This window comes from Globicephala melas, chromosome 7 (genome assembly GCF_963455315.2).
Source record: "Globicephala melas chromosome 7, mGloMel1.2, whole genome shotgun sequence".
Taxonomy (NCBI): Eukaryota; Metazoa; Chordata; class Mammalia; order Artiodactyla; family Delphinidae; genus Globicephala; species Globicephala melas.
Window position 1 is genome coordinate 53740127 of NC_083320.1, and position 26444 is coordinate 53766570.

At 35.5% G+C, this 26444-nt stretch overlaps 1 protein-coding gene across 3 annotated transcripts in view; it reads left to right on the plus strand.

Moving 5' to 3' along the window:
• The window catches only part of SESTD1 (SEC14 and spectrin domain containing 1), a 146542-nt gene that overhangs the window by 36067 nt on the left and 84031 nt on the right, over positions 1-26444 (plus strand). For all 3 annotated transcript variants that reach the window (XM_060302198.2, XM_030850718.3, XM_030850723.3), the window contains 3 exons: positions 11382-11473; positions 14546-14654; positions 25084-25174. In XM_060302198.2, the coding sequence (XP_060158181.1) occupies positions 11419-11473; positions 14546-14654; positions 25084-25174 (255 nt within the window). In that variant the 5' untranslated portion in view covers positions 11382-11418. The remainder of the gene's footprint in view (positions 1-11381; positions 11474-14545; positions 14655-25083; positions 25175-26444) is intronic.

Below are 26444 nucleotides of genomic sequence, written 5' to 3' on the forward strand. Positions count from 1 at the left end.
ATTTAATATTCTCCTCAGAGTAAATGCATGCTCTTTTCAAATTTGTCAAATTTAAAATTATCTGATCGTTTTTACCTTGCTGCTTCTCCTTCTTCCTAATTATTCTGCCCAGTGGCACTAAAACGAGAAAGCTGGCAGGATTGTGAGAAGGGATTTTATTCAGTGAATATTTATTGTGCATTGGTCACGTGCCAGGCTTTCTCCTGGGCAAACAAGTGGATGCATTCAAATGGCTGACTTAACACCTACTTAAGATTTCAGAAATAACTTTCTTGGCTCTGTTGACTGTATAGGTAAAACAAATTGTTATTAAATTGGAACATGCTCTTAAGTGTTAATACGTGTTACATGCAAAACCTTTGGACTCTCTTTCTTTTCTGAGTCAAACAGTATGGTACTTAATTGAGTCTTCCATCTAAGAGATCTTCCTGTCTTCTGACCAGCCACTACATCACAGTGAATGCCTGTTGTGGACTTAAGCTTTTGCTTTTCTTAGTAATTTAATTTCTTATAAAAGAGTATAATACAGTGATATATAAAAGAGTATGAAAGTGAGAGGGAGACTGCTGAGAAAATGACTCCAGTTACAAAGTGAGAAAAACCTAAAGGGACAGGAAACAAAAGTCTCCAGTGCCAGCACAGGGGTGAAAGCAGGGATTCCACCTGCCTATCTGCTTCTTTGTATCTTCTGGTTATTTTGTGTGTCAGAATTGGTCTCCTCCTCAGCAATTTTACATGGGGACCAAATACTCAGATCTTTCTACATAAAGAGCTTTAGGATATGTTGGTGAATATGTGAATATTTTAAAAAATTGTATGTAGTCTGTTTCCTGTTTTTTCTTGATTTTGAGATAAAATATTGCTAAATGTAAAAAAAGTAAAGGATTGTAGCTTCCTCTTTTACAGTATTGGTATGTTTAAAGACTTAGTTTTCTTAATTTAATCATGGACATTTTCAAACATACAAGAGCAGAGAGAGTAGTAAAATGAACCACTGTTCACCCATCATCTGTCTACTTTCAACAGTTGTCAATGTGACCAATCCTATTTCATGTATGTTCCCCCTCCCCATTATTGATGCAGATCCCAGACATATTTTGTTTGTAAATATTAAAGTATCTGTCACTAAAAGATAATGTACTCTTTTTAATAAATATAACCTTACTGTCATTACATCTGAAAAAGTGAACAATTCTATTTGAGAGGTGTTAAAGACCTTTATTATTCATATCATAATACAGGTCACTGTGTTAAACAAGAGCATGAGAAGTAATGTCACTTAAGCCTTGGACTCAGCCTTAGGTTTAAATGCCAATTTTGCTGCTTTTTAATAACTTCATGACCTTGGGCACGTTAACCTCTCTTCATCTCACTTAGCCTCAGTTTCCTTAGCTGTTAAATGGTAATAACAGTAATTCTAGCCTCATAGGATAGTTGTGAGTTATAAATGAAGCAATGAACATGAAGTGATTAGGATACTGCTTTGTATATAGAACATTCTCAATAATATTAGTCGTTGTTATTTTATTTGGAGGTATAAGGAAATATACAGATAACTAATTTCACATTCCACCTTTTAGTGTAGGTGATGTTTCAAAGTGATTTGCATTCAGTGATCCTCTAAGCCTTTGAGTTTTCGGGAATGCCGAAAAGTCTTAGTATTATTTTAATTCAAAGGTATATTTTACACTTTTCTCAAAAGCAAACAGTTTGTTTTAAGACATGTGATACTGTTGAAAGCAATAAATATTTAACCTTTACTCAAATCTTGGATATTTTTATGTGTGTTGGTATGAAAACTTTGAGATACCCTGAGATAAGACCATTATTTATAAATCTCCATATAGGTTAAAAATAAAAAGCAAATCTAAATGCCAGTTTACCTAAAGTGATAGTTTGGGCAACTGTGAACATAAAAGTGGTATCAATATTATTGCTTACATTCTCCTTTCTTCCCTCTATTTAATCCATTTAATCTTTTTTCTTATCTTACTCCATCCAGAATGTACAATGTTGAAGGAAATTTGTCTTTGCAGCTGAAGTTCTTTCATAGTAGTGTGTTCTAATTATAGTGGAAGTCAGGGGATAAAATGTTCGGCATATGCAATTCATTGTACAGACTTTCTGGAACATACTGCTTACACATCTTTAGTGTTTATTTTTTAATACTTAAAGTGCTCATCACTTTCATGCAGATTTTCCTGATTTACAAAATGAGCAATTCTGTTTTTTATTTTTTGTTAGCTTTATTGAGGTAAAATTTATAGCCATAAAATTTACCCAATCTAAGTGTACAATTCAGTGATTTTTTAAATAGATTTACAGAATCATCACCACAGTTTGATTTCACAGCATTTCCATCACCTCAAAAAAGAATCCTCTGCCCATTACCAGTCATTCCGCATACTTACCCCACCTCTAGGCAACCACTATTTTACTTTGTCTCTATAGATTTGCCTCTTTTGGATATTTCATATAAATGGAGTCATACAGTTTGTGACTTTTTGTGTCTGGCTTCTTTCACTTAGCATAATGTTTCAAGGTTCATCCATGTCGTACCATGTGTCTATATTTCATTCCTTTGTATTGCTAAGTAATATTCTATTATATGGATGTACCATGTTTTGTTTATCATTCAGAATTGATGGACATTTGGTTGTTTCCATGTCTTTAGTGTTTTGACTAATACTGCTATGAACATTTGTGTGTAAGTTTTCACGGGGACATAATTGTTTTAAAAAATTATTAACATATGTAGAAATAATGGTTCTCTTTTATTCATGTGTTTTTAATTTTGATTTTATTATGTGACAATATAGTGGAGAGAAGCTCTGTGCAGGGTTTTAGGAGTCTGAGTTTCATGTTAGTACTCACGTGCTTTGTGGCCTTAGAAGGATAAATCTATGTCTGTAGATCTCAGTTTCTGCTCTAGATTGAATATTTGTATCCCCCCAGAATTCATATGTTGAAAACTAATCCCCAGTTGATGGTGTTTGGATGGGGCCTTAGGAGGTGATTAGTATTGAGACCCCGGAGAGCTCCCTTGCCCTACTACCATGTAAGGACAAATGTAGAAGATGGCTCTCTGAGGACCAGGAAGTGGGCCGTTACCAGACACTGAATCTCCTTGTGCCTTGATCTTGGACTTCCCAGCCTCCAGAACTGTGGGAAATAAATTTCTTTTATTTATAAGACACCCACTTTATGGTATTTTCATTATAACAGCCTGAACAGAAATGTGAGAAATAAACTTCTGTTGTTTATAAGCCATTCAATCTATGATACTTTTATTATAACAGCCCAAATGCACTAAGACAGTTTCCTTATTAATAAAATGAAAAAATTCAAGTAGATGCTCTCCATGGTTCTAAATCCCTGGTTATAAATCTATTAATTTCTGTATGACCTTGGGCAAATTATTTAATTTCTCTGTGCCTCAGTCTTCTCATCAGAAAAAATGGGGATATTAATATAACTATATGTTGTTCTGAGGATGAAATAATATTCTTGGAATGTAAAAAAAATGCCAAGATGTATTAAGCTATGTGTAATATGTTTGTGCCCATTTTAGTTTGTTGGAGCAAGAAGGCCTTAGTGGGAATGCTTTGGCTGTGGCCTTCATGGAGAATCAGTGGTAGTAAGCTAGTAATTGGTAGAGGAAGGAAAATTTAGCTGCTAATAATAGGTACCATTTATTGAGTGTTTAACATTCTGGAGTATACTAAAGACTATACATACATTAGCTCACCTAATCCTGGGTCCTGTGGGTTCGGTGATTATGCCCATAAAAGAAAGCAAAGGAATTGCCCAAACCACCTAGCTAGTAAGTGGCTGCCTCAGAGTCACACCCTGGCTCTAAGACTGTGATGTTTACCACTGCACCAGACTGCCTTTCAGGGAGAACAACTCTTTGGAACAGAATCCCATGGCAGAAAGGTCTTCAGCGGGGGAGGACTTTGCTTGGGAAAGATATCTAGTATTGCTAACAATCCTTCTGAGGGATAACAGGTGCTGGTTCACAGTTTTCTGTATGTCTTATATTACTTTGTTCCATGTGATTGTGATGTGACATTTTAGTTAATGAACAAGTTAAAGGATTTGCAGTATGTTCAGTATTGTTTTTGTAGTTTTACCTCAAAAATACATTATAATATACATGGTTTTGTTAAATGGACTTTTAATCTGATGGAAGACAACTTTCACATGTTCCACTGGCTTCTTTCTGCTTGGGTAATGCCATAATAATTTCCATTTTTTTGAGCAGTTTTCTGTCTCTTTAGTTAACTTAAATTTTTTAAACTTTCTTTTGTACTATATTTTTTAACTTTTTTTCCAGTGTGGTGTTTGGTATATACCAAATATTGTCATTATATAAATAAGAAAACTTAATAGTGCCAAAGTCTTAATTCATGTTTTGTATATATATTATTTCATTTGAACAAAAGTACTCTTTTGTATATGTGTGGTATCCAACATATAAACAATTTGGTACTAAAAATTAATTTGTATGCCAGTTATTTAGAATTAGGAACTTGATGATACATATGAACTTCTGTTCAAATCTGTTAGACTATTATATGTCTGAATTAGATTTAGCCTGAGATTAGCTCAATGAAAGGCATGTATGTCTTTGCCAAGTGTAGAGGAGGAACATTTCTTTCTAGGATAAAGGTCAGTAGAGAACAGGTTTAGTGATGACCCACCCAGAGAAATTGTGAGATAAAGAGGAAGGGAGGAGACACCTATAGCAGGTCAAGAGAGGTTGGGATCTAGAAATAAGACCGTGAGTTTGTAAAGTTATCACATGCTTTCCCTGTTGATGGAGGAAGACCTGTACCCAGGCAGGGGAACTCAGTGGACACATCCATTGCCCTGGGGAAAGAAGCTGTCCAGGCTTCTTGGAGTGCAGAAGCCGTGCAGGAAGAGAGCTCACCTCAGAGAGCTGTGACAGCAGGTGAAGAAGCTCTAGCTATAGGGTACTCTAGAGCTGGGGATGCCAGAAATACCTTTACCTTATTGGAATTCCATCAGCCTGATTCACTTCTGTAAAGCAATATTCCTTTTTCCTTTTGCTGCCCCAGTTTTGGTGAAGGAGGATTTACCTATAAATTAACACAGACGAGAAAAGCCAAAGATTTGAAAAAGTCATGGAGTAAAGGACTTCTTGAAGCTGGACCTTCAAAAATGAAAGTTTGCCGCTGCTAAGGGTTTGGTAGACTAGCTAGAGAGGTGGGGAAATCCTTAAAGAACTGACTTCCCTTTGACTTTGTAGATATTGGTGTCTGGCTCCTGTGGAGAGGGGGCAGGGCAGGGAGGGTGATGTAGGGGTAGTTGCTTATGTTGTTTTTGAAAATAGTTTTTAAGTGGTAGGCTATCATTACCATAAGCTTTTCAATTTTTGACGTTTAAATACAGTGTAGGACTTTTCATGTCCAATTGGACCTTCAATATAGAATTTTCTTGTCTTTCAAGGTAGATTATATTTTCATAGAAACCTCAGAACTTTCCGTTTCCTTCCTCCCTCCCTCACTGAATAAACTAGGGCCTGATCCATCTGTAAAATACTTGACATTTCAGCTTTCAATTTTATTTAGAAGAATTACTGTTTTGGATAGATCTGTATTTTGATGAAAGTTAATAATTATTTTATCATTTTCAATTAAAGTCTGTCCAAAAGGATTGTTTTTCTTTCATTTAGAACTGTCAATGTTATTGTAAAAACAGATTAATAATCATACACTGGCACCTACAATAATAAAAAAATGACAGATATTTTCAACTGTTGAACTGCTTTACTGATATATTTTCCTAAAGTTGAGTAATGTTTATTCCTGCATAATTTTATATATGGATACATAGTGTGATGAGCCCAGTTAGGTAGTAGTGAGTACCTATGTGTGCTTGTTTGTTTTCATCTAGGATTGCTCTTGCTCTGTCACAATAGTTGAAGGTATTTCTAATCTGAATTTAAGGACAGCTATAGTATTTCTTCTGAAAATGCAGGGCTGAGGAGCCTGCATTCTGATTTTGTTCATTGCCATTATGTGTCTACATGATGTAGACTCATTAGAGATGATTTAGTTAGCCTTAGGCTATCTTAATGGGTTTTCACTGGTTGTTAAAAATGCCTCTTCGAAGAATCTAACTAAATTTTCCAAATAAACTGGTTGATTTATACTTATTGAGAGAGGAGTTCCAGTGTACCCACTCATATCATCAATTACAGTCTCTTATGAAGTGTAATTTGCCCAGTCTTGATTAAAAGGCCAGAGTTCTCTTTTCCTGCTCCTTAAACACATCCTCTGCTGCCCTCTAACGGCTGCCCATTGGTAGCACCCATTGAGGTCCCCCTTACCATCATCATAGACCTGCCTTCCTCTGGCATCCAGTGATTTACGTAGCGGCTGGATCCGTGGGAGAGTGTCCCAGTAGAAGGAGCTGGGAGAAGCCGCTTTGAAGGAAAAGTATGCACAGGTGGTCTATTATCACACCACAAGGTGTCGACTGTCAGGTAGTTGTGATAACGTTAGGTTTCCTAGGGTATGTGTTTCACTTTACTGATGGTCTCATATGTTTGTTCATTTGTTCGTTCATTTATCCATTCATTAATCAGATATTTTTTGAATGCCAAATATATCCAGCGCCTCGCCTTGACTCGATCTAGTAGGTGCTTATTGTAGATTTGTTAAATGAGTGAATGAATGAGTAAATAAATGTAAAGATAAATAGGACTTGGTCTCTAACTACTTAGTTGCCCCAGTTTTCCTCTTTTAACTCTTCAAGGTCTTGAGAAAGATGTTCAAGCTAGAAGATAGATACAAATATCAGTTGAAACTTAGTCTCCTTACATTTTTCAGAATTTCTCAGAATTCATCATCCCTAACGTAGGGATTCTGTTTTTAGGTAGGGTTTATTTTGCACCTAGGAATGATGTTAATTTACTTTGCTGTTTCTTGCTTTTGGTTGAAAGCAACATGCAGTCATGGTTGCACATTTTCCTTTATGTTCACCAGTTTCCAAGGCACTTCACCTGCTGTAAACTCTGGCTTTCTGCCTCTTTTATGTATTATAAATCGTGACTTAAAATAGATCGTTTTAAATAACCATATATGAAATATGACATGTTTGTGTTAAGCATGTTGTGAATTTTCTGCCATTTTTTAGGCCTGCTTCACTTGGCAAATTTTTTAAAAGACATGTTTTCCTTGTCACTTTCCATTGATTCATATCAGGTATATGTCTGCCACTGACTTCATTCCTTGTTTGAGAATATAATTCACTCAGATATATTTAGGTTGAATAAGCTTCTTGTGAAAAATAATGATCTATATCTACCTACTGGAGAAGAGCATGAGCAAATACCTCATGTTATTTAACATTTATTGTGGTGATGGTAGTGGATGGTTGTATCGTCTTTTGCAGGATTTTCTCTTTATTTTGTGTGTTTTGTACATTATTCTATGAACTATATAACTAGAAATAGGCAGATTTTTTTTCTTATGGCTGTGCTAATGACTTGAAAAGTGTAAAACAAATGACTTGCAAAACCACATTTAATTGGAACTAGTAGTACAGTAATCATTACTTTTTATTATCCATCTCTTTTATGATAACAATGAAAGAGATTGATGTAAAGGAGACTGTAGAAGGGAGGAAGATATAAAGAGTAAACATTACAGCTTTCATCTCTTGACTGCTTCACATTTTATTCATCAATTCATTTGATATTGGCCCACACAGCCAAAAATCTATATTTCTCATTACTTTAAATTACTTTTTCATCACTTTCAAAATGTTCTTTAAAAAAAAAAGACTGTTGGATTAAAAAAAATTAGTATTTTGCCATGCTGAGGTGGTTTTGTGAAGTCATGGAAAGTTTGGAAAGAGCATGTGTCTCAGGAGACAGTGATGAAATGTAAGATTGCTTCTGGGTACTATAGTTTGCCAAGGTAAATCTAGACTAGAGATTGAAACCATCTCCCTTTTGCACTTTAAGTATGTGGAGAACACAGTGGTGAAAAATTTGGCACTTGCTGGCATAAAATTGATAACCTGACTTGCAAAGCTTAGATAACACAGATATTATTCAAAGGATTACCTGCAGCTATCATTTCTTATGCCTTAGGAATTCCAGAGGTTCTTTTTTCTTGGGTACTGGTTAATTAGGTTTTATTGTGGCAAGGCTTAACCCTCAGTGTATTGATGGACATTTTCATTCAGAATAAATGGCAACAGATTGGGGAAAAAAAAACCTACAAAGAAGAAGCAGCGGTGCTGAATGATTGCAGATAAGACCTACCAAACTCTGAATTGCAGTTGCTTCCTGTACCAAGTTTCTCCATTGACTAAAAGAGAAGGCTGCTCTAGCTAAAACTTAAGCAGAAAGGGGTTCATTAGAAAGATGTATATAACTCAGAATTTATGAGAAGGATGGAGAAATAGGCTCAGAAAATAGGAAGGACACAAAGGCAGTTGAGAAGTTGTCTGGAGCATCCCACTGACAGCCTAGATCAGCAGTTCTCTTGTTACTAGGTTTCGGGGGGTCTGTGAGTTCAAAACTATTTTAATAATAATTCTTAGTACTGCCCCTTTCACTGTGTTGACATTTGCACCGATAATGCAAAAGCTAGGACTCCATCTTGTTCAATTGGCCCGATGTCACTGGATGTTTTCAGGGCTGTTTTATTGGTAAGCTGATCATGTGATATTGAGAACATCATTACTGGAACCAGATTGCCTGGGTGTGAATCCTAACTTCCCCAGTTACTAGCTTTGAGATGTTGGGCCACATTTAACCTCTCAGCCCCATTTTACTTTTCTATAAAATGGGGTTAATAATAGTAGTTATCTCGTAGAAATGTTGCAAGGAGTAATTAAATTAATATAAGTAAATCATTTAGAACAATGTATGCCTTGTAGTAAACACTTGGTAAATGTTAACTTGCTTAATCATCATTATCAGACTTTTACATCTGGTCTTTGACAAGCTGGTCACCAGAGAAGGGAGCTTAGCCGTGAGTCTGAACTGTCTGGTTCTTGTAGTGCTGGAGAAAAAACTCATCAGGTCAAGATACTGATCTGGAAACATGAAGTGCTACTATTTTAGGTTAAACATGTAAAACATGAGCTTTTCCCTCATTCTTCCTACTAATTGTATGTTAGCCTGGGCAGATGTAGAACAAAACTGAATGAACAAATTGCAAACAAATATTCGAGGATAAAACTTGAAGAGAATATGTCATATTTACTTTGACAACATGTTTTCTTTTGTAGATATATAAAAATAGTAGTGATTTTTTTTAGTTGTATATACAAAAGCTGTAAAATAATATACTTCTTTAAGTAGCCTTGCTTGTGTAGCCATTATCTGACAAGTAATAAGACTACATCGTTTTTTTTCCAAGTAATCTGGGAATTTTTTCAAAAGACTACATTTTTTTCAGGGCAAGGCTGTGACTTGAGTTTTTAGCTCCAGCTGAAAGCACAGTGCTTGAAATGGGATAGGTTCATAGCAAGTATTTGCTGAGTAAGTAATATAGAGTCACATTTTCTGCTCTGCTGGAAAATTATTTTCAAGAGAGTGTGCTTTCTGATTACTGTAGTTAATAACACTATTGCATATTTGAAAGACCTAAGAGAGTAAGTCTTAACAGTTCTCATCACAAGAAAAGAATTTTTGCAACTATTTATAGTAGTGGATTTTAACTAGATTTATTGTGGTGATCATTTCACGATATATACAAGTATCAAATCATACTGTACACTTGAAACTAATATAATTTTCTATGTCAGTTATAGCTCAATAAAAAAAGAGGAGGCTGTTTATAAAAGAGTATACTTTCACTAAATGCAATGCAATTTTACAGTGTCCTCCAAGGAACTGTCACTATATAGTGATGGTACGTGGGTGTAGGACAAGGGAAGGAGGGATAAATGTGATGGAGAATACTCTCTCAGACATGAAATTAAGTTTAGGTGGCTAATATAATTGAACCTTTGATTTTCTTGTTATGTTTTGTTTTGAAGTTCCTGCTTTTCTTAAAATCGTGCTTTGATGGTATATTGGGCTGGCCAAGCATACAGATGCCTGCCATGCCAAAGCTCCCATTTAAAGGAAACTGTCTTGCTCTTAGCCCTTGCTGTATGAATAGTCCCATTTTGTATTTTCCATAACCCCTGGGCGTACCTGAGTGGACACTTGAAAACTAAACCAAGATCAGTGAATTATGGCTTGGTACAAAAAGATAACTAGGCTAATCAGATTTTCTCCTGGCAAATTTAAAATATAAAATGTGGAGAGATAGAGGCAGTTAACAGTGAGGGCAAAAATTGAAATAGTATATTGGGAAATAACTTGAGGTAAACATGAGGATAAGGTGAGTTATTATGTGTTATGGGGAAGCAAAAATATGAGAAGTGAGAGAAAGCCATTTAATAGTGGATCTGAAAGAATCAGATATTTGGAATTAAGCTGCGTAAATAAGTAGAGTAATAGATATTGCAAGTTTGATTAATTGATTCATTCCTTTATTCAGCAAATAATTTGTTGAGTTACTGCTATGTACCAGGCACTGTTCTAGCCCAAGAGCATTGCTCCGAAAAACAGTTAAGCCAGTGATTCTCAACTAGCTGTGATTTTTGCCTGCCAGAGGATATTTGGCAGTGTCTGGAGACATTTGGTTGTCACAACTGGGAAGGGGGAATGGTATTAGGATTCTAGTGGGTAGAGGCCAGGGATGCTGCTAAATATTCTACAAGGCACGGGACAACTCCTTACAGAAAAGAATAAATAATCTGACTCAAAATGTCCGTAATTCTGAGATTGAGAAACCCTGCGTAAGCCATTAAGTATAGGCATACCTCAGAGATACTGCTGGCTCGGTTGCAGACGACCACAGTAAATACTGCAGTAAAGCAAGTCACATGAATTTTTTGGTTTCCCAGTACAAATAAAAGTTATGTTTATGTAATACTGTAGTCTGTTAAGTGTGCAATAACATTATGTCTAAAAAAACAATGTACATACCTTAATTAAAAATATTTTATTGCTAAAAAATGCTAACCGTCATCTGAGCCTTCAGTGGGTTGTAACCTTTTTGCAATGGTAACATCAAGGATCACTGATCACAGACCACCATAACAAATATAATAATAGAAAGTTTGAAATATTGCAAGAATTACCAAAACGTGACGCAGAAACACGAAATGAGCAAATGCTGGTGGAAAAATGAGCAGTAGACTTGCTCAATGCAGGGTTGCCACAAGCCTTCAATTTGTAAACAACACAATATAGTGAAGTATAATAAAATGAGGTATGTCTGTGTATATTTCATAGAGTAATTATTATCTTGTAGTTGACATTTAACTTTCTGTGTTTTCAGAAAGGAAAATTTACTGGAGGAAGTTTACTGGAGTAAAATGGAGGCCTCAGTAATATTACCCATTCTGAAGAAAAAACTAGCCTTCCTTTCAGGTATGTTTTCTTCTTAAAATTGGAAGTGTTTGATGTATAAATTTGTTTAATCTTTTTTTCTTTGATAAGTTTGGCAGAAAGGCATTTCCTTTTTCTCTGAATGTTTTGTTTTAAAGGTGTTTCTGAGACACCTTGTACTCAGAATGGATAGCGGTGCAAGCCAACTCTGTCACTGTTGGTGCTTGGCAGCCAGTTTTCATTCTGTTCTGTAATTTGATTAAATGACCTCTACAGGGTAGATGTCATGACATCTCACCTCTCATATAAAAATGAAATAACTAATACAGGCTGAGAATAATTGACTAACCAGCATCTAAAGTATTGTTTCTGAAATATAGAGTAATTCATTTTTGTGTTATCCCGTCCAGCTTTTGTCTTCCATCTTCCTATGAGGGGGGAGTTATGAAATAAATTACATGTTTTTCACTTTTTACTGCTCGAATTTGGTTATAAGGCTTGAATTTACCTTCCATTATTAACCCAAAGTCTGCATTGACTAAGAAGAGTCAAAGAGAAGCTTCGAGATATATTGCTAGTGTGAAAGCAGTGGTGACGCTGGGTGTAGCAATTTTCTGGAATTTTGGACCATTGAGTAAATTTGCACATGCTTTAGAATAGGTACTGTGACCCACCTATTGAAGATTATTTAAGTTGTATTATCTTGCTTTTTCTCTCTTATACTTTTTAGGTCCTATCAGAATTGTCTTGATATTTAGGCTACTAATGTCCTTTTCAGTGTATATTGTATCTCTCTGTAAATTGGCATGTTTTTCTAGTGTACATTATAAAGGAGAAAATAAGATATTGAATTCCACCAGTAATATTAGTTCTTTATTTAATATGTGTTTTCTTTTTTAAAAAAACTTCTTCCCTTACCAGTTGACACTTACGTTTTCTATTTTTTTATGATATGAGTGGTATTGTAGGAAACGTTCTTATTCACAGTTTGTGCATTTTGTACAAGTCCAGCAGTATAAATTCCTACAACTGGAAGTATTAAAGAGAATTTACATTTATATTTAAAGGTTTTGTCAGATTGCCCTATAAGAATATTGTGGCAATTGTTGATCTCTCACCAGTGTATGAAAATGCATGTTTGAAAACAGAAATAGACCCACAGACATAGAAAACAAACTTATGGTTACCAAAAGGGAAAGAGGGGAGGGATAAATTTGGAATTTAGAATTAACAGATAAACACTACTAAATATGAAATATATAAACAACAAGGACCTACTGTATAGCACAGGGAACTATATTCAATATTTTGTAATAACCTATAATGGAAAAGAATCTGAAAGAGAATAGATATATATGTATGTGTATAACTGAATCACTTTGCTGTACATCTGAAGCACTGTAAATCAACTATACTTCAATTTTTAAAAAAAGCCAGTTTGCCCATACTGTTGCCAAGAGTGGATATTACTATTTAAAAAAAATCTTTATCAGTGACATTTTTGCATTCTTATTTTACTTGTCTCTGTGCAGCATTTGACCCTGGTGACCATACCTATCTTGAAAGCCTTTTTCTTCTTGACATCTGCCTTCTTTTGCATCTACACTGGTGATTATTTTGTTGTCCCTTAGTGAAAGCTGAGGGCATGAGGTTAAATGTAATCCTGTATGTTAGACCTGTGCTCTGCAGACAATTTCACAGTGGGTCAGAGTGCTGCAGTTCAGATATGAACCTTTTTGCAGTTTGGTTTAATGCAGGGCTTAGCGATTTTTGAAGAGAAAATGAGACTTCTCTGAACCCAATTCCTCTTGACTTGCTCTTGACCGTTAATTATTTCAACCAGTAATTTTCAAACTTTTTTAATAATAGAGAAAAACTTCTCAAACCAACAAAATCATTCAGGGGATACAGTTTGAAAACCATGGTTGCAGTCTATTAAAAAAAAAAAAAACTTGTATTCTAAACAAAACAACATTTGCAGTTGAAGTCACTATTGATTATCGATTAAGTTGAACCATTTGAAATTGCCATTTATTGAGATTAAACAAAGTGGTTGACTATCAGTAATTTACATGGTTAATCTGATAAAAGATCATTTATGGTTGGTACCTTGTGAATTGCATCCATGTTATTCATAGGAATCATTTTTTTTCAATTCAGTCCTTTAACTTTTTAGTGATAGAGATCATATAAAATTGTTTGCTTTAGTGTTTGCTGGCTTTTAAGTTTCTAAAATTGCCATAAATGTCAGTTGGGTCAAAAGATGGACTTCAGTGTGAAAATCAATCATGTGGGGAGCTTTCAAAGAAGCTGTGTGTGTATAAAAGTACTAGTTATATTTTAATGCTTATGGAAAATCGAAGAGAACTTGAACATCCATGAAATGTAAGTGCGTTCCACTTCCTGGCTTTCAGAATTCTATATCCAGGTCCCGTGCGCTCTTCTCAGCTGGACAGGGCTTTCCCTTTATTGCCTCATGAACAAAGAATGCCTGTCTGACCTTTGTGAGTTAACTCAGATCATTCCTCATCACAGAATGCTCTTTTGACTTGGTTTATAAATTCTATTCATTTTTCTTAAGTTTTAACTTTTCTATGAAATTTTTTACATTTATTACAGCTCTTATCATTTTCTCCATTTTCTAAATCCCTTTTTATAATATTTTATATATTTTGTACAACACAGCCTAACAAATTATCTGTCATATTTCATACTGTTATTTCTTACGACTTAAAGTTTTTCTTCCTAGGTTGATAAGAAATTTGTTGTTTTACTTGCAAATGCTTACTGTGCTAGGCACACAATAGATGTTTGATGAATTGATTACAATCAGAAGCAGACTAAATGGAAGAAATTAAACAAAATGAGAATTGTTATGTTTAAGTGAATATTTCATTGGTGAATTTTTTTCCTCTTATTTTTTCTAAATTTTATATAATTTTGCTGTACTACTATAAACATTTACAATATATAAAATAAACAGCCATTAGATTGTTTTTTACTGATGTCTTAAACTTGTAATTGTTGTAGTAACATTGGATGCAAATATATTTAATTCATTTAGTGCTTTAATATCTCTTACATGTTAAATTTATATATTTTTTTCTTTAATAGGAGGAAAGGACAGACGAAGCGGCCTCATTCTGACAATTCCATTATGCCTGGAACAGACAAATATGGATGAGCTGAGTGTCACCTTAGACTACCTACTCAGCATTCCAAGGTGACTCTAAAGGTGTCTTTTCTTAAATTTCAATATGTTTTCATTTACTTACGAATGATTCCTGCTGTTGTTAAAGTATACTTTCCTATCTTATCTGCTTTTATTAGCAGTGAAATTATAATTGAAAACACAAGAATCAATAATATATGATGCCACAGCAGATAAAATAAAGACATTTTATATTCTTGATGCACTAAATGATACTGATTTCTAAAATGTATATACTGTCAACTTTTAAGGAGTGCAAAGATTGAGCATCTGTCTATATACCATGTAATTTGAGAAAACTTAGAAAAGTGAATTCAGTAGAAAGCTCTTGTATTTAGGTAGCTATTTCACTAAATAGATATAAATACATCTGTATGTTTTAATATATTGAATGAAAGCTATTTGGAGTTTAAAACATTTTTATTTTTAAAAAATGCAAAAAATGTTTATATTTTAATCCAAAGATCATTGGATTTTTAATTTTTATATTTCTTTGGTGAAGACAAAACTTAAACCTTTCTATTTGCTTGAGCCTACCCATCATTTCAACAACAAGAACAGAAAAGCCCCCTCCCCAGCTTCCTTTCCCATATGTGATATTTGGGGACTGAAGTCTGACTGCACATTAGAATCATCTGGAGATTTTTTCCAAAGTTTTAATGCTTGTGGGTCCACCTCCAGAGAGTCTGATCCAATTGTTTTTGGGAGGACTGCTCATCAGACTTTAAAAAAAATTCTTTAAGCTTCCCGGATAATTCTAATATGCAGTCACATTTGCAACCCACTGCAGCAAAGTGCAGGAATGAGGGCAGATTGTTTTGTGTGTGTTTGTAAAATATAGGGGTGGTAAAAGGAACAAAACTACCTTTTACATAATGCTCTTAAGCTCGAAATAGTGAATTTTAAACATTTTAGTCAGAGCAAACAATTCTTTGTATCCTTTTCCTATATTTGCATTATTGACATAATAGATTATTTCATTTTAAACCACCTTGAAGAATACAGGGTTAAAATTACATCTTAGAACAACTGACTTTAATCACATCTGCTTCCAGTATTGGTGTATAATGATTCTGTTGCTGAATGTTTTTTCAATATTGGGAAAATAGAGGTCTTAAAGTGAAAATTTTCAGTCTTTTTACTTTCTAGAAAAGAAAGTTATCAGACTTCACAGTGTATTAGTACTGAATAACCTTGCTAATTCTCTGAGCTGCTGATTGCCAATTTGTATTATTCATCATTAGATAACGAACTGCTTTTTAGGTAAATGGCACTAGCTAAACATATAGCTAACAAATTATGAAAAAATATTCATGGATTCATAGATGGTTAAAAGTGTTCAGGGAACTTAGAGACCATCTGAATCAACTGCCTTATTTTACAGTTGAGGGAATTGAGACTCGGAAGTTAGTTACTTGCCCAAGATCACACAGCTAATTAGCAGTAGAGCTGGGATTAGAATCTGCAGTTCCTGGCACCAATCCAGAGCTCCTCATACTTCAGATGAATAGAGTACAGTGTAGTTGCATCTTATGTGGGGTGAGGTTCTGAAGTTAAAATGTAATGCAAAAATTACTGATAGTCAAAATTACCCTTGAAAAATGCCTAAGGAAGAATTAGAGACTTATGAACTATTTTTCCGTGAACATGCTAAATTTTCTTCCAGCATTGGAACATGTCAGTCATGGAGGCTGAGTTCTGGAAGACACAGTCGGCTTGTGGTTAGGTGTGTGATAAGAAAATGCACGCTTGTATATACTAGAACCAGGATCAGCCTGCCAGGATGCTCACACTGTAGGGTAAATGACCAGTTTCACTCATGCAGCCTGTCTGCTCACTCTGGGTGTGCAAACAGGAAGTACAATGGAGGGCAAAATAGCGTACACTATTTAAACGTTCTCTCTCTCTCTTTCTTATATAAATATACATATAGTACTATTTCAGTGTAAATTATGAATCAGTTTCTACAGAGCTACACATACCTACCTGCCAGCTAATAGAAAAGTTGTAAGTTGAAAGAACTTAATTTAGCAAGACAAAATAGATACCTGGATACTTTATTTTTGATAATTGTTCTGCTAAAGTTTGACCGTCTCAGATATTTGTGAACGCCCTGACTTTTTAGCCTTCTGCTTTCTTGGATCAACCTCCTATAACTTTGGCGTTTAAAAACGTAGTTGGCAGCTTTATATCAGTGCTTGCCATTTCATTAGAGAGCTAGAGGGTTTTTGAGCTCTTCATTCCAACTCTGGACAGTAGTTTATTAGGTGCAGCCTTAAAAACTGATTTTTCTCCTTCAGAATGCCTGCCATTAAAACTGCTTTTAAATTGTATTATGAGAGATTTCAAATACACAAAAAAGTTGAAGGAATAGTGCAGTAAACACCATTATGCCCATCACTTAGAAGCCTGCAACTAATGTTGTAATACTTTATCACGTATCTATGTGTTTATCCACCCCTCTTTCCATCCCAGAACGGTTTTTTTTTTTTTTTTTTTTCAGAACTGTTTTTAAGTTTACCCTGTCAGATCAGTCTCAGCTTGGGTCTAGAAAGTTTTTCCTTTTTTAGTATGTCTGCATTCTTTTTGGTGTGACTTGTTTCTCCCAGACTCTGCTGTTAAAGCTTAACTCCTCCCTACTGTGAATGTCTCCAGACAGCTCCAGCAGTGTAGCTAGCTAATGCGGCCTCTTCTTTATAGGAGATGTCCAAAAGTAGTCTTTCACTGCAGTGAAAATGTTAACATTCTGAATATAGTAACAGCTTTTTAAAAGTATTTAAAAATGGAAAGAAACTATTTAGTTCTTACCCATATTTTATGCTTAGTTTCATGACCAGGAGCAAGGTGTGATACATACTTATTTTAAATGGGTAACCCAGTACAGTTGAAAATGGGGCCATTTCCTGATTCCTTTACACACAGCTTGGTCCTAAACTTGTTTTTGGTTTCTGACTCTTGAGCAGAGGGCTGAGAAGAAAGGAGAAGTTCAGGTTAATTGTAACCTGACCTGAATACTAAGTTTATGTTCAGGTAACTCCTCATGTCCAGGTCTGTGTGGAGTTCAGCACTAACCATTATTGCCCCATTTTCTACAAAGGGTTTTTAATAAAAAATAACATAGACTGACACAGCTGGGCCAACCTGAGTGTTAAATTTTAGGAGAGGTAAATGGAGTTTTTCTTTTGTTTTACCAGCGATTGCTGTACACTTTAGACATAAACAACATGATTAGAAATTATGAGTCCATGACTCAGAAAGCAGAATCAAATTCAAGATTACCTTATGGAGATAAAGAAAAGATATATAAATTAATCTGCAAATCTTTTCATTAAAAAAGTAAATATTGAGATTAGCACTAAACAAAACCTCACAAGTAGATCTTTATCTCATATCATTTCTTTATATATTTCAAAATTTTAAGTCAAGCATATTCACATTCAAAGTATAAAATGAAATTTGTGTCAGTACTATTACACAAAGTATGATTATAAGATATTGAGACTACCAGCTTTTTAAAAACATGTGGCAAAACATATGCATCAGTGTTTCTCAACCTTCTTTGTCATTGTTATCTTTGTAAGGAGCCCTTTTAGGCAGCTTTTCCTATTCACTTCTGCTTGATGTCATAGAGTTTACTGTTAAATCAGTCTGATATTAGAGTGCAGAGCCATGTTTCATTTATCTCCATATTCACAAGGCCAATAAAAATGATTTGGAGACCTTAGGTGTTTGTTATATGGATATTGAAGGAACCAACCAGACTTAGCAATAAAGTCATAGAAACGACTTAAAATATATTATGAAAGGAGATATAACAGCTGTGTATGGTGAAATATCATTTGAATCCCATACAAGTAGTTTTGTAACTGCCAGAATTCTATGGGGCATATATTCTGTACATTCAGAATTTTAAAAAATTTATCTGTGGACATTTTTATTCAAAGAAAATCCTACAGAGAAACTAAATTTATAAAAGAGCTAGAAGTGTAGGCCCACAGCCATTCCTGCTCATCCCCACCTTCTCAAATTCCACTTCCACTGCAGTGCCCCCTCACCCGCTTTTAAGGAGCCTCCTTGGAGCTTACAGGACTCTGCAGAGCACTTAGAAGGTAATTTGAATATGAATATAACACTGATTGGTTCAGTATAGTCTGTGAGAGTGTGACTGGGATGGCTCTTCTTTTTTAATTTATTTTTTATACAGCAGATTCTTGTTCGTTATCTACTTTGTACATATTGGGATGGCTCTTCTTTATTTTTGTTTTTTTATGGGACATGCTTCTCAGAAAGTTTAAGGCAGTGCCTTCCTTTCTCCTCCTTAGCAAATGCACTTCTGGCAAATGACGGTATAATTGTGTTGATCTTAGAGTTACTTCAAAGCACTGTAGTTAAGTGCTCTGAACATGCTTTATGCTGTTGATGAGTGCTTTTTTAATATTTACTTCATTCAACGAATATGTATTGAAAACTTACAATGTCCGTTTTAAAATGTGACAGCTAAGCTAGCATTTCCTTTCTTTACCACGTATTTTTAAATTTCCTGTCTCCTCTGTTCCCTTTTCATGTGTTTAAGTTCACGTCGAGGGATGGCTGGGTTGTCAAGCTGGACTAGTACAGCAATAGCCAAGCTAATTTCTCTGTCTCCAGTCTCTCCCCAACTTGTACACAAGGACAAGATAAATTTCACCAAAACAACAGTTCTATCATCCTTCTCAGTTTTCTAGGACCTCCTCTCCTTTCCACACAATGAATTTAATTCAGTAGTCATTTATTTTGTTGCTACCAAGTGCAGACATTGTACACCGTGCATTGTGAAGGCAAGAAAGACTAGTGTGTGCTCTCAAGGACAGTCTTTCAGCCTTCTTAACTGCTATGCCAAGACCTTGTGTGATTTGACTTAACCCTTTCATTTCATATTTCTTGAGCGCTTATCATGCAAGGCACTTAGTTTTATAGCACTTGTATTAATTAACTCAGTCTTCAAAATAACAATATTATTATCCCTATTACATAGATGAAAAAATGAGGGCAGAGAAATTTAAGAAACTTACCCAAATTAATAACTGGTACCTTTGCTTATATTCCTCTTGCTCTGTATCCTTTTATGTTAAGTTTCATTAGCTCCTTTATGTCGGTACTTCCCAGAGTCTTCCAGCTGTTCTCCAGACTTACAGCACTTGCCGTTTCTGACTCTTAGGCATTTAATCATAATGTGTTTAATGATAATTCTTGAATTTTTACATTTATTATTTAAGTTTTACATTAAAAAATTTCAAAGATATATGTTTCCCTAGTAACATTAAAAAGGTGACGTCAGTGAGTGTAAAGTAGACACTAATTAAAATACTTTTATTTTACCTTTTCACCTTTCTAAATGATCTTAAGCTTCTTGAAGGGAGAAACTGTGTTGTATAATACATATTTTTTCATAATCCTGTGCAGTACCTCATATTGATACTTAGTAATCAATAGTCAGTGGATATGGGTTTCTGCTCTTTATCTTACTTAAGTTTCTTCATAGCTCTGTGTACTCAAATGCAGCCTGGCTGATCATTTTCAGAACATCTCACATTTGTTGGAAAATCAAACATGTAGAAGTTGCAGCTCAGTAGAAGCTATTTTGGTGGATAAGAAGTTTGTCTAGGCTGGTCTTGCTTTCCTTTGAAGACATTAAATTTGAAATGGACCTGGGAATTTACTTATGGGTGATGATTGGGAGGCATATGTGAAAAAGACTATCCTATACTTAAGGAAATAATAGATAACAGTAAGTCATTTAATTCTCATAACAGCCCTATGAGACGAGCACTATCATCCTTATCTCTTACATATAAGGGAACCGAGGCATAGAAAGAGTGGGTAATTTAAGTATCTTGACCTAGAACCTGTGGCATACCAGGGTTGGAGGGGGATTTGGACCTAGTGGTCTGACTCCAAGCCTGTGTTTCTAGCCACTGTTGTATTCACCTCTGTTATAATCACAGTGCCATAGCTATTGATAACTTTTAATATTCATTTGCATTTAACCTGCATCTATCACAATTGAGAATTGACATATGAAAATAACTATGGTGAACATAGTTGAGCATAACGGAAATCTTTTTTGTTTTAACATTTTCTTTCAACAGTATATTCAGCGTATATTTAAAACCATAGCATTTTTCTAGCTCAAAGGGAAATTGTTGATCATCCAGTTATAGAATCATGGAATGTCATGATTAAGAAAGTACCTTAACAGTCATCTAGACCAAACATCTTCAATCATCTAGACTAACCACTTTACCCATACTTAAATCCTCTTTATAGAAATGCTGCCAAGTACTTGCCCAGATTAATCTAATTCTGTAGAGAGTCAGCATCTATAGAAGTTACTTTTCTGTTTCTCTCAAGTATTGATTTTTTTCAAATTTGGATTTTAGGTCAGTTCTTCCTAATTGTAGAAAAACTCATTTACGTCACAGAATAAACATCAGAACACGGAGGTTTAATGACTTGCCAAGAATCACACAGAGATGACTCATAAGTCTTCAGTCACTTAGTAAATATGTGAGATCCTACAATGAGTTCCTCATCATTCTAGGTGCTGAGGAAATGGGTGAACAAAGGCCCAGCCCCTGCCCTTATGTGCCTGATGCCCTAATGATCAAATGAATATTATAAATAAATACATAGGGCTTCTCTGGTGGTGCAGTGGTTGAGAGTCTGCCTGCTGATTCAGGGGACACGGGTTCATGCCCCGGTCCAGGAAGATCCCACATGCCACGGAGCGGCTGGGCCTGTGAGCCATGGCCACTGAGCCTGTGCGTCTGGAGCCTGTGCTCCGCAACGGGAGAGGCCACAACAGTGAGAGGCCCGCGTACTGCAAAAAAATAAAAAATAATAAATACATAGTATGTTGGAGGTTCATAAGTCTATAAAACAGAGCATGAAAAGAATTAAGGGAGGGATGGAGTGCAAAGGAGTGTGTGGCAATATTTTATAAAATGATAAAGTAACATTTTACCAGAGATGAGTGAAGTGAGGGCCAGGCTATACAGATACCTGATGAAAGAGCATTTAAGAAAGAGTATCTTAGACAGAGGGAGCAGTAAGTGGAAAGGCCCTGAGTCAGGAGCAGGCTCAGTGTGTTGTGCGATCAGTAGGGAGGGTAGTGTGGGTGGAGCAGTTTGAGAGAAGGAGGGTTCTGGGAGAGCCCTCAGAGGGGCTGCAGTCAGAACTTAGAGGACCTCGTAGGCCATGGTAAGGACTTCAATTCTGAATGAGAAGGAAGGCCATTGTTACATTCCTACCGAGGAGTGATATGATCTGCGTCTTCTAACATTTCTAGAGGCCCTCTATATTTAAAGCTGGAAGCTGCCAACGTATCATTAAGACAATAATATCCTTGCTTTCTGGAAGCATATTATCTGATGAAGATGAATTATAAACAAGCAATTATAATAAAACCATAAGTAAAATTAGTGCCATTAAGTAAGTATAAGCAGAGCTCTCTGAGTGGAAAGAAGGAGCCCTTAGTCGTAATCAAAGAAATTAGTGAAGAGCTGCAGAAAATCCATTGACAGTCTCTTTCTAGCCAAAGTGAGTGAGCTTATTAAGGACCTGCTCCTCCTTTAATAGCTGTTTTAACTTAGGCACGTCACCCTTGAAAGGCTCTAATGGAGTAAGAACAAGGAAGTGGGGTGTTAATAGATTTTTTTTTTTTTTTGGTTAGTGGTCTTAAAATTATAAAATGTTAATAGTAGTGTAGGAATTTACTAATATAGCACTGCAGCTACACACCCTTTATAAGGGACATAATATGCTTCTAAATCGAAGTATGTTCTTGTTAAAAACAGTTTAAACCATCACTCCATTTGTAGGATTGCAATTTTTTTTAAAAAAGGGACTTCCCTGGTGGTCCAGTGGTTAAGAATCCACACTTTCAATGCAGGGGCATGGGTTCAATCCCTGGTCGGGAAACTAAGATCCCACATGCCGTGTGGCACAGCTAAAAAATTTAAATAAGCAAACAAACTATTCCTTTCAAGTAGTTGAAAGCTCACTTGATCTTACAATCTTCAAATATGTAGTATCTTTGAATTGTGTGTATTTTCTTTATCTATCTTAGTAAAATGTGAGAAAATTATGATTAAGGGTGTTTTTAAGTACTCTAAAAGATAAATTTAGAGTATTTTATACCCTTATGATCACTGCAGATGGCATTTGCAAGCTTCATTACTTTCTTTGTCTTAATATACAGATTAATTTAGTGTGCTTTGAAATATAGATGTCTCGTTTGTGTAAAACTTACTTGTTTAACAAAATGGTTGTGTAACCTGTACCTCATAGATGCAGGTGCCAAATTATGGGGATGACTTACTTCTCTTGGGCTCTAGTCCCAACCAGCAAAGGCCCTCCACTGGACAGCTCCATGTATCTTAGCTCCCCTTCCTGCAAATTTCCACACTGCACTGGTAGAGTCCCTGAGTTGCCGCCACTTCTCTGAAGACCACTCACTGACAGTAACTCTACTAGGCTTGTCTTTCTTTGGCTTGTATCCTCCGTAAGTCAGGGTGGTCTTCTCCTTACCTGATCCCACAACTAGCAGTTAGATGTCAGATTTGCTTCCCCCAGCAAGTCTTTATGTGCTCTTGCTGATGCAGAAGAGATCACTGTATTATTGCCTTACCCCCACGAATGCTTAGTGGATCCTTTATTTTGTAATGCAAAATCCAAAAATAGAATACTTCAACATTTTTTTATTAAGATATAAGTCACATATCATAAACATCGTTTTTTAAAGTGTACAGTTCAGTGGTTTTCAGTATATTCACAAGGTTGTGCGACCATCACTCTCTAATTCCAGAACATTGCCATCAGCCCAAAAAAGAAACCTATACCCATTGGTAGTCCCTCCTCATCCCATTCTCCCCTCCTCCCAGCCCTTGTCAGCCACTAGTCTGCTTTCTGTCTCTATGGATTTACCCATTCTGGACATTTCATATAAATGGAATCATACGATATGGACTTTTGAATCTGGCTTCTTTCACTTAGCATGTTTTCAAGGTTTATCCATGTTGTAGCATATATCAGTACTTCATTTCTTTTTATGATTGAATAATACTCTATTGAATGGATTACCACATTTTTTTCCCATTCATCCATTGTTGGACATTCGAGTTGTTTTGGATTTTGGCTGTTATGAATTATGCTGCTATGAATATCTGTTTGCAGGTTTTTTGTATGGACATATGTTTCACTTTGCCTCACCTCTTGAACAGTTCTCTGCTTTCTTTGGAAGCTCAGCTTCTGTCCCTGCCTACAGAGTCACCTATTCTTCTTCCAGATCTTTAGCAATATCATCCTCATTCTTGTGACCTTACTGTTTCTCAATAGAATTGGATATCCTTCTCCAATAATCCTCTTGAGGTTAATGTGAATGTTTGGAGAGAGTAAGGGAGGATTAGTAAAATTCCCTGGACTGTTGGATTTAAATCTCAGGAAAGGGCCTGCTATTAACCTTTCCTATAATGTAGGCAATTGGGAGAACTTTGTGTGGAGAGAATTTTCACTAACAAATCCTTGCTCTGCTAAGCAAAGCTGCAGTTTCTTCCACTATATTAGAGGGAGGGCAGTTGAGATCTTTACGTTGTTGATTTTATAAGTAAAACAAATAGTAATAGTAATAATAAATAATAATAATATAGCTATGTAGTTTTGGTCATAGGATAGAGTTTTTCCATGTTGTTGTTGCATTTTACTAGGGCAGGCTTCTGAGAAGTGTTTAGTAGGTACTTGAATAATTGAATATAATATATAGCAATAACACATTTTCCAACACTCAAGATAATATTGTGCTGGTCAAGTGACTAAGAATGCAAAAGTGAAAGCAGAGGTGGGTCAGACATGGTGTATTCAAGCTTTGAATTGTTATATACACCAATGCTACTTCACCTCGTTAAATTTCCCCAAAAGAACACCAAGAAGCTTATTTCCAATGGTTTAATAATAGCTTACTTTATTTTCTACCTGTTTTGAAATATCACTTCACAACCTTACACTTCTGGCAGGAAGGAGAGACAAGAAGTACGTCCACACTTGGCAGTCATTAGTTACCTACTTCACTGTGATCCCATTTTACAGATGAAGAGATTGAGAGGCTAGTGAGACTATTTGAATGTTGCTTTGATTTCTTCTCTTTTTAAGACATTGAATTTACGTGCTTTTAGAGTTATTTTCTTACCAAATTAGCTTATAAATTGTCAGTGTTTCCTGAAATGAGAAAAATAAATTGCTTGAGAAAACTGAAAGGACACTGAAGAATTCATTTATTGACAGTGCAAACCAAGTCAATTGAGATTAATGCTGCTCCATGTATGATTACACTGTAAACTTTATTTAGGATTATTAAGAATAAAATAGGAAGCTTGTTTTAATACTCTGTAATTTTGTTTCATTTCAGTGAAAAGTGTAAGGCTAGAGGATTTACCGTGATTGTGGATGGCAGAAAATCCCAGTGGAATGTGGTGAAAACAGTAGTCTTAATGCTACAGGTAATTTTATTTTTGACTATTAGGAAGTGGTTTTATTGTACAGCAACAGATGAGGTGATAGTGGCAAATGCATTTTGTTTATTGGACTGTGCCCAAGCTTCTCAGCAGTGACTGAGTTCTGAAATGCACCGGTCACTATTGGATTGTTTAGATTCAATTCTTACAGGTTTCACTTGAGTAGTAAAATAAATTTCAACCTTATTCTAAAGGTTTGTAAATGACCAAAAATAATATGTCATGTTTAAGTAACTTAAACAACTAGGCCAATGAGTCTCAAAGTGTGAGGGCAGAGGTTATCAGACTCATCTAGGAGCTTTTGCACACTGTAGTAGCTGCATCATCCCACCTCCACCCCCTCCTAATACCACAGGTAGGGAGTACGACTGGGTAAGTCTAATCTGAAAAAGCTTCTCAGGTGGTTCTGATAGGTTTCTCCTTTCTGTTACCCTTTTTCCTTCAAAAATCACCAGGATTCATAATAGTCTTATATCTGTCTCTGATCTAGAAGAAACGTACTCTGACAGCTGTGTCCTTGGGGGCTTTAGCAGCTCACAGATAAGCATTTCATAAACAGCTGTGATTATAGAATCCCTGATCTGGTCCTAGTCTTATGTTTATATTTCCTTGTGCTCCTCACAGAGTGTTTCTGTAATCCCTTGCACATAGTAGGTACCTAGTAAATACTTGTTGGTTTATTGTGAGAGTATTGAGGATACTGTGATCTGAAAGAGAAAAATACAGTATTTGAGTGATTGAAAGGGGACAGATTGCTCTGATGTACCTGGGTTTCCTTAGAAGGGCTTGTATAGAAAGTAAAAGTTAAGTGAGTTAAATAAGAGAGATTATCTAATTTAAATGAAAGAAGGTGAAAAGGACATTCCTGGCAGGGACACTGTCAGTGATAGCTCAAAAATTAAGTGAATACAATGAAAGGAGCTGATGACAGGCCAGTTTGGGGGCAATATATTGGCTGTTACGTGGGATGTTGAACATTGAATTAGGTAAATATTAGTGAGGTTGAAGGAAAGATCAAGAATTTTAAATGAACTGGGAAATAATCGGTAGCTGCTTTAGGGTTCTGTGGAAAGAAATATAATTTAAAATTTTAAATGATAACTAGGGAGAATGAATCTTAATGGTTTATTTTTATTTGTGATAATTAGGAAAAAGAAATTCAAGGGATGGGAACTGGTAATTTCAGTTTTTAGTTTTAGTGCTTAGTATTGTTCAGGTACTGTGCAGTAAGCTTGCTATGTAAATGATCTCATTC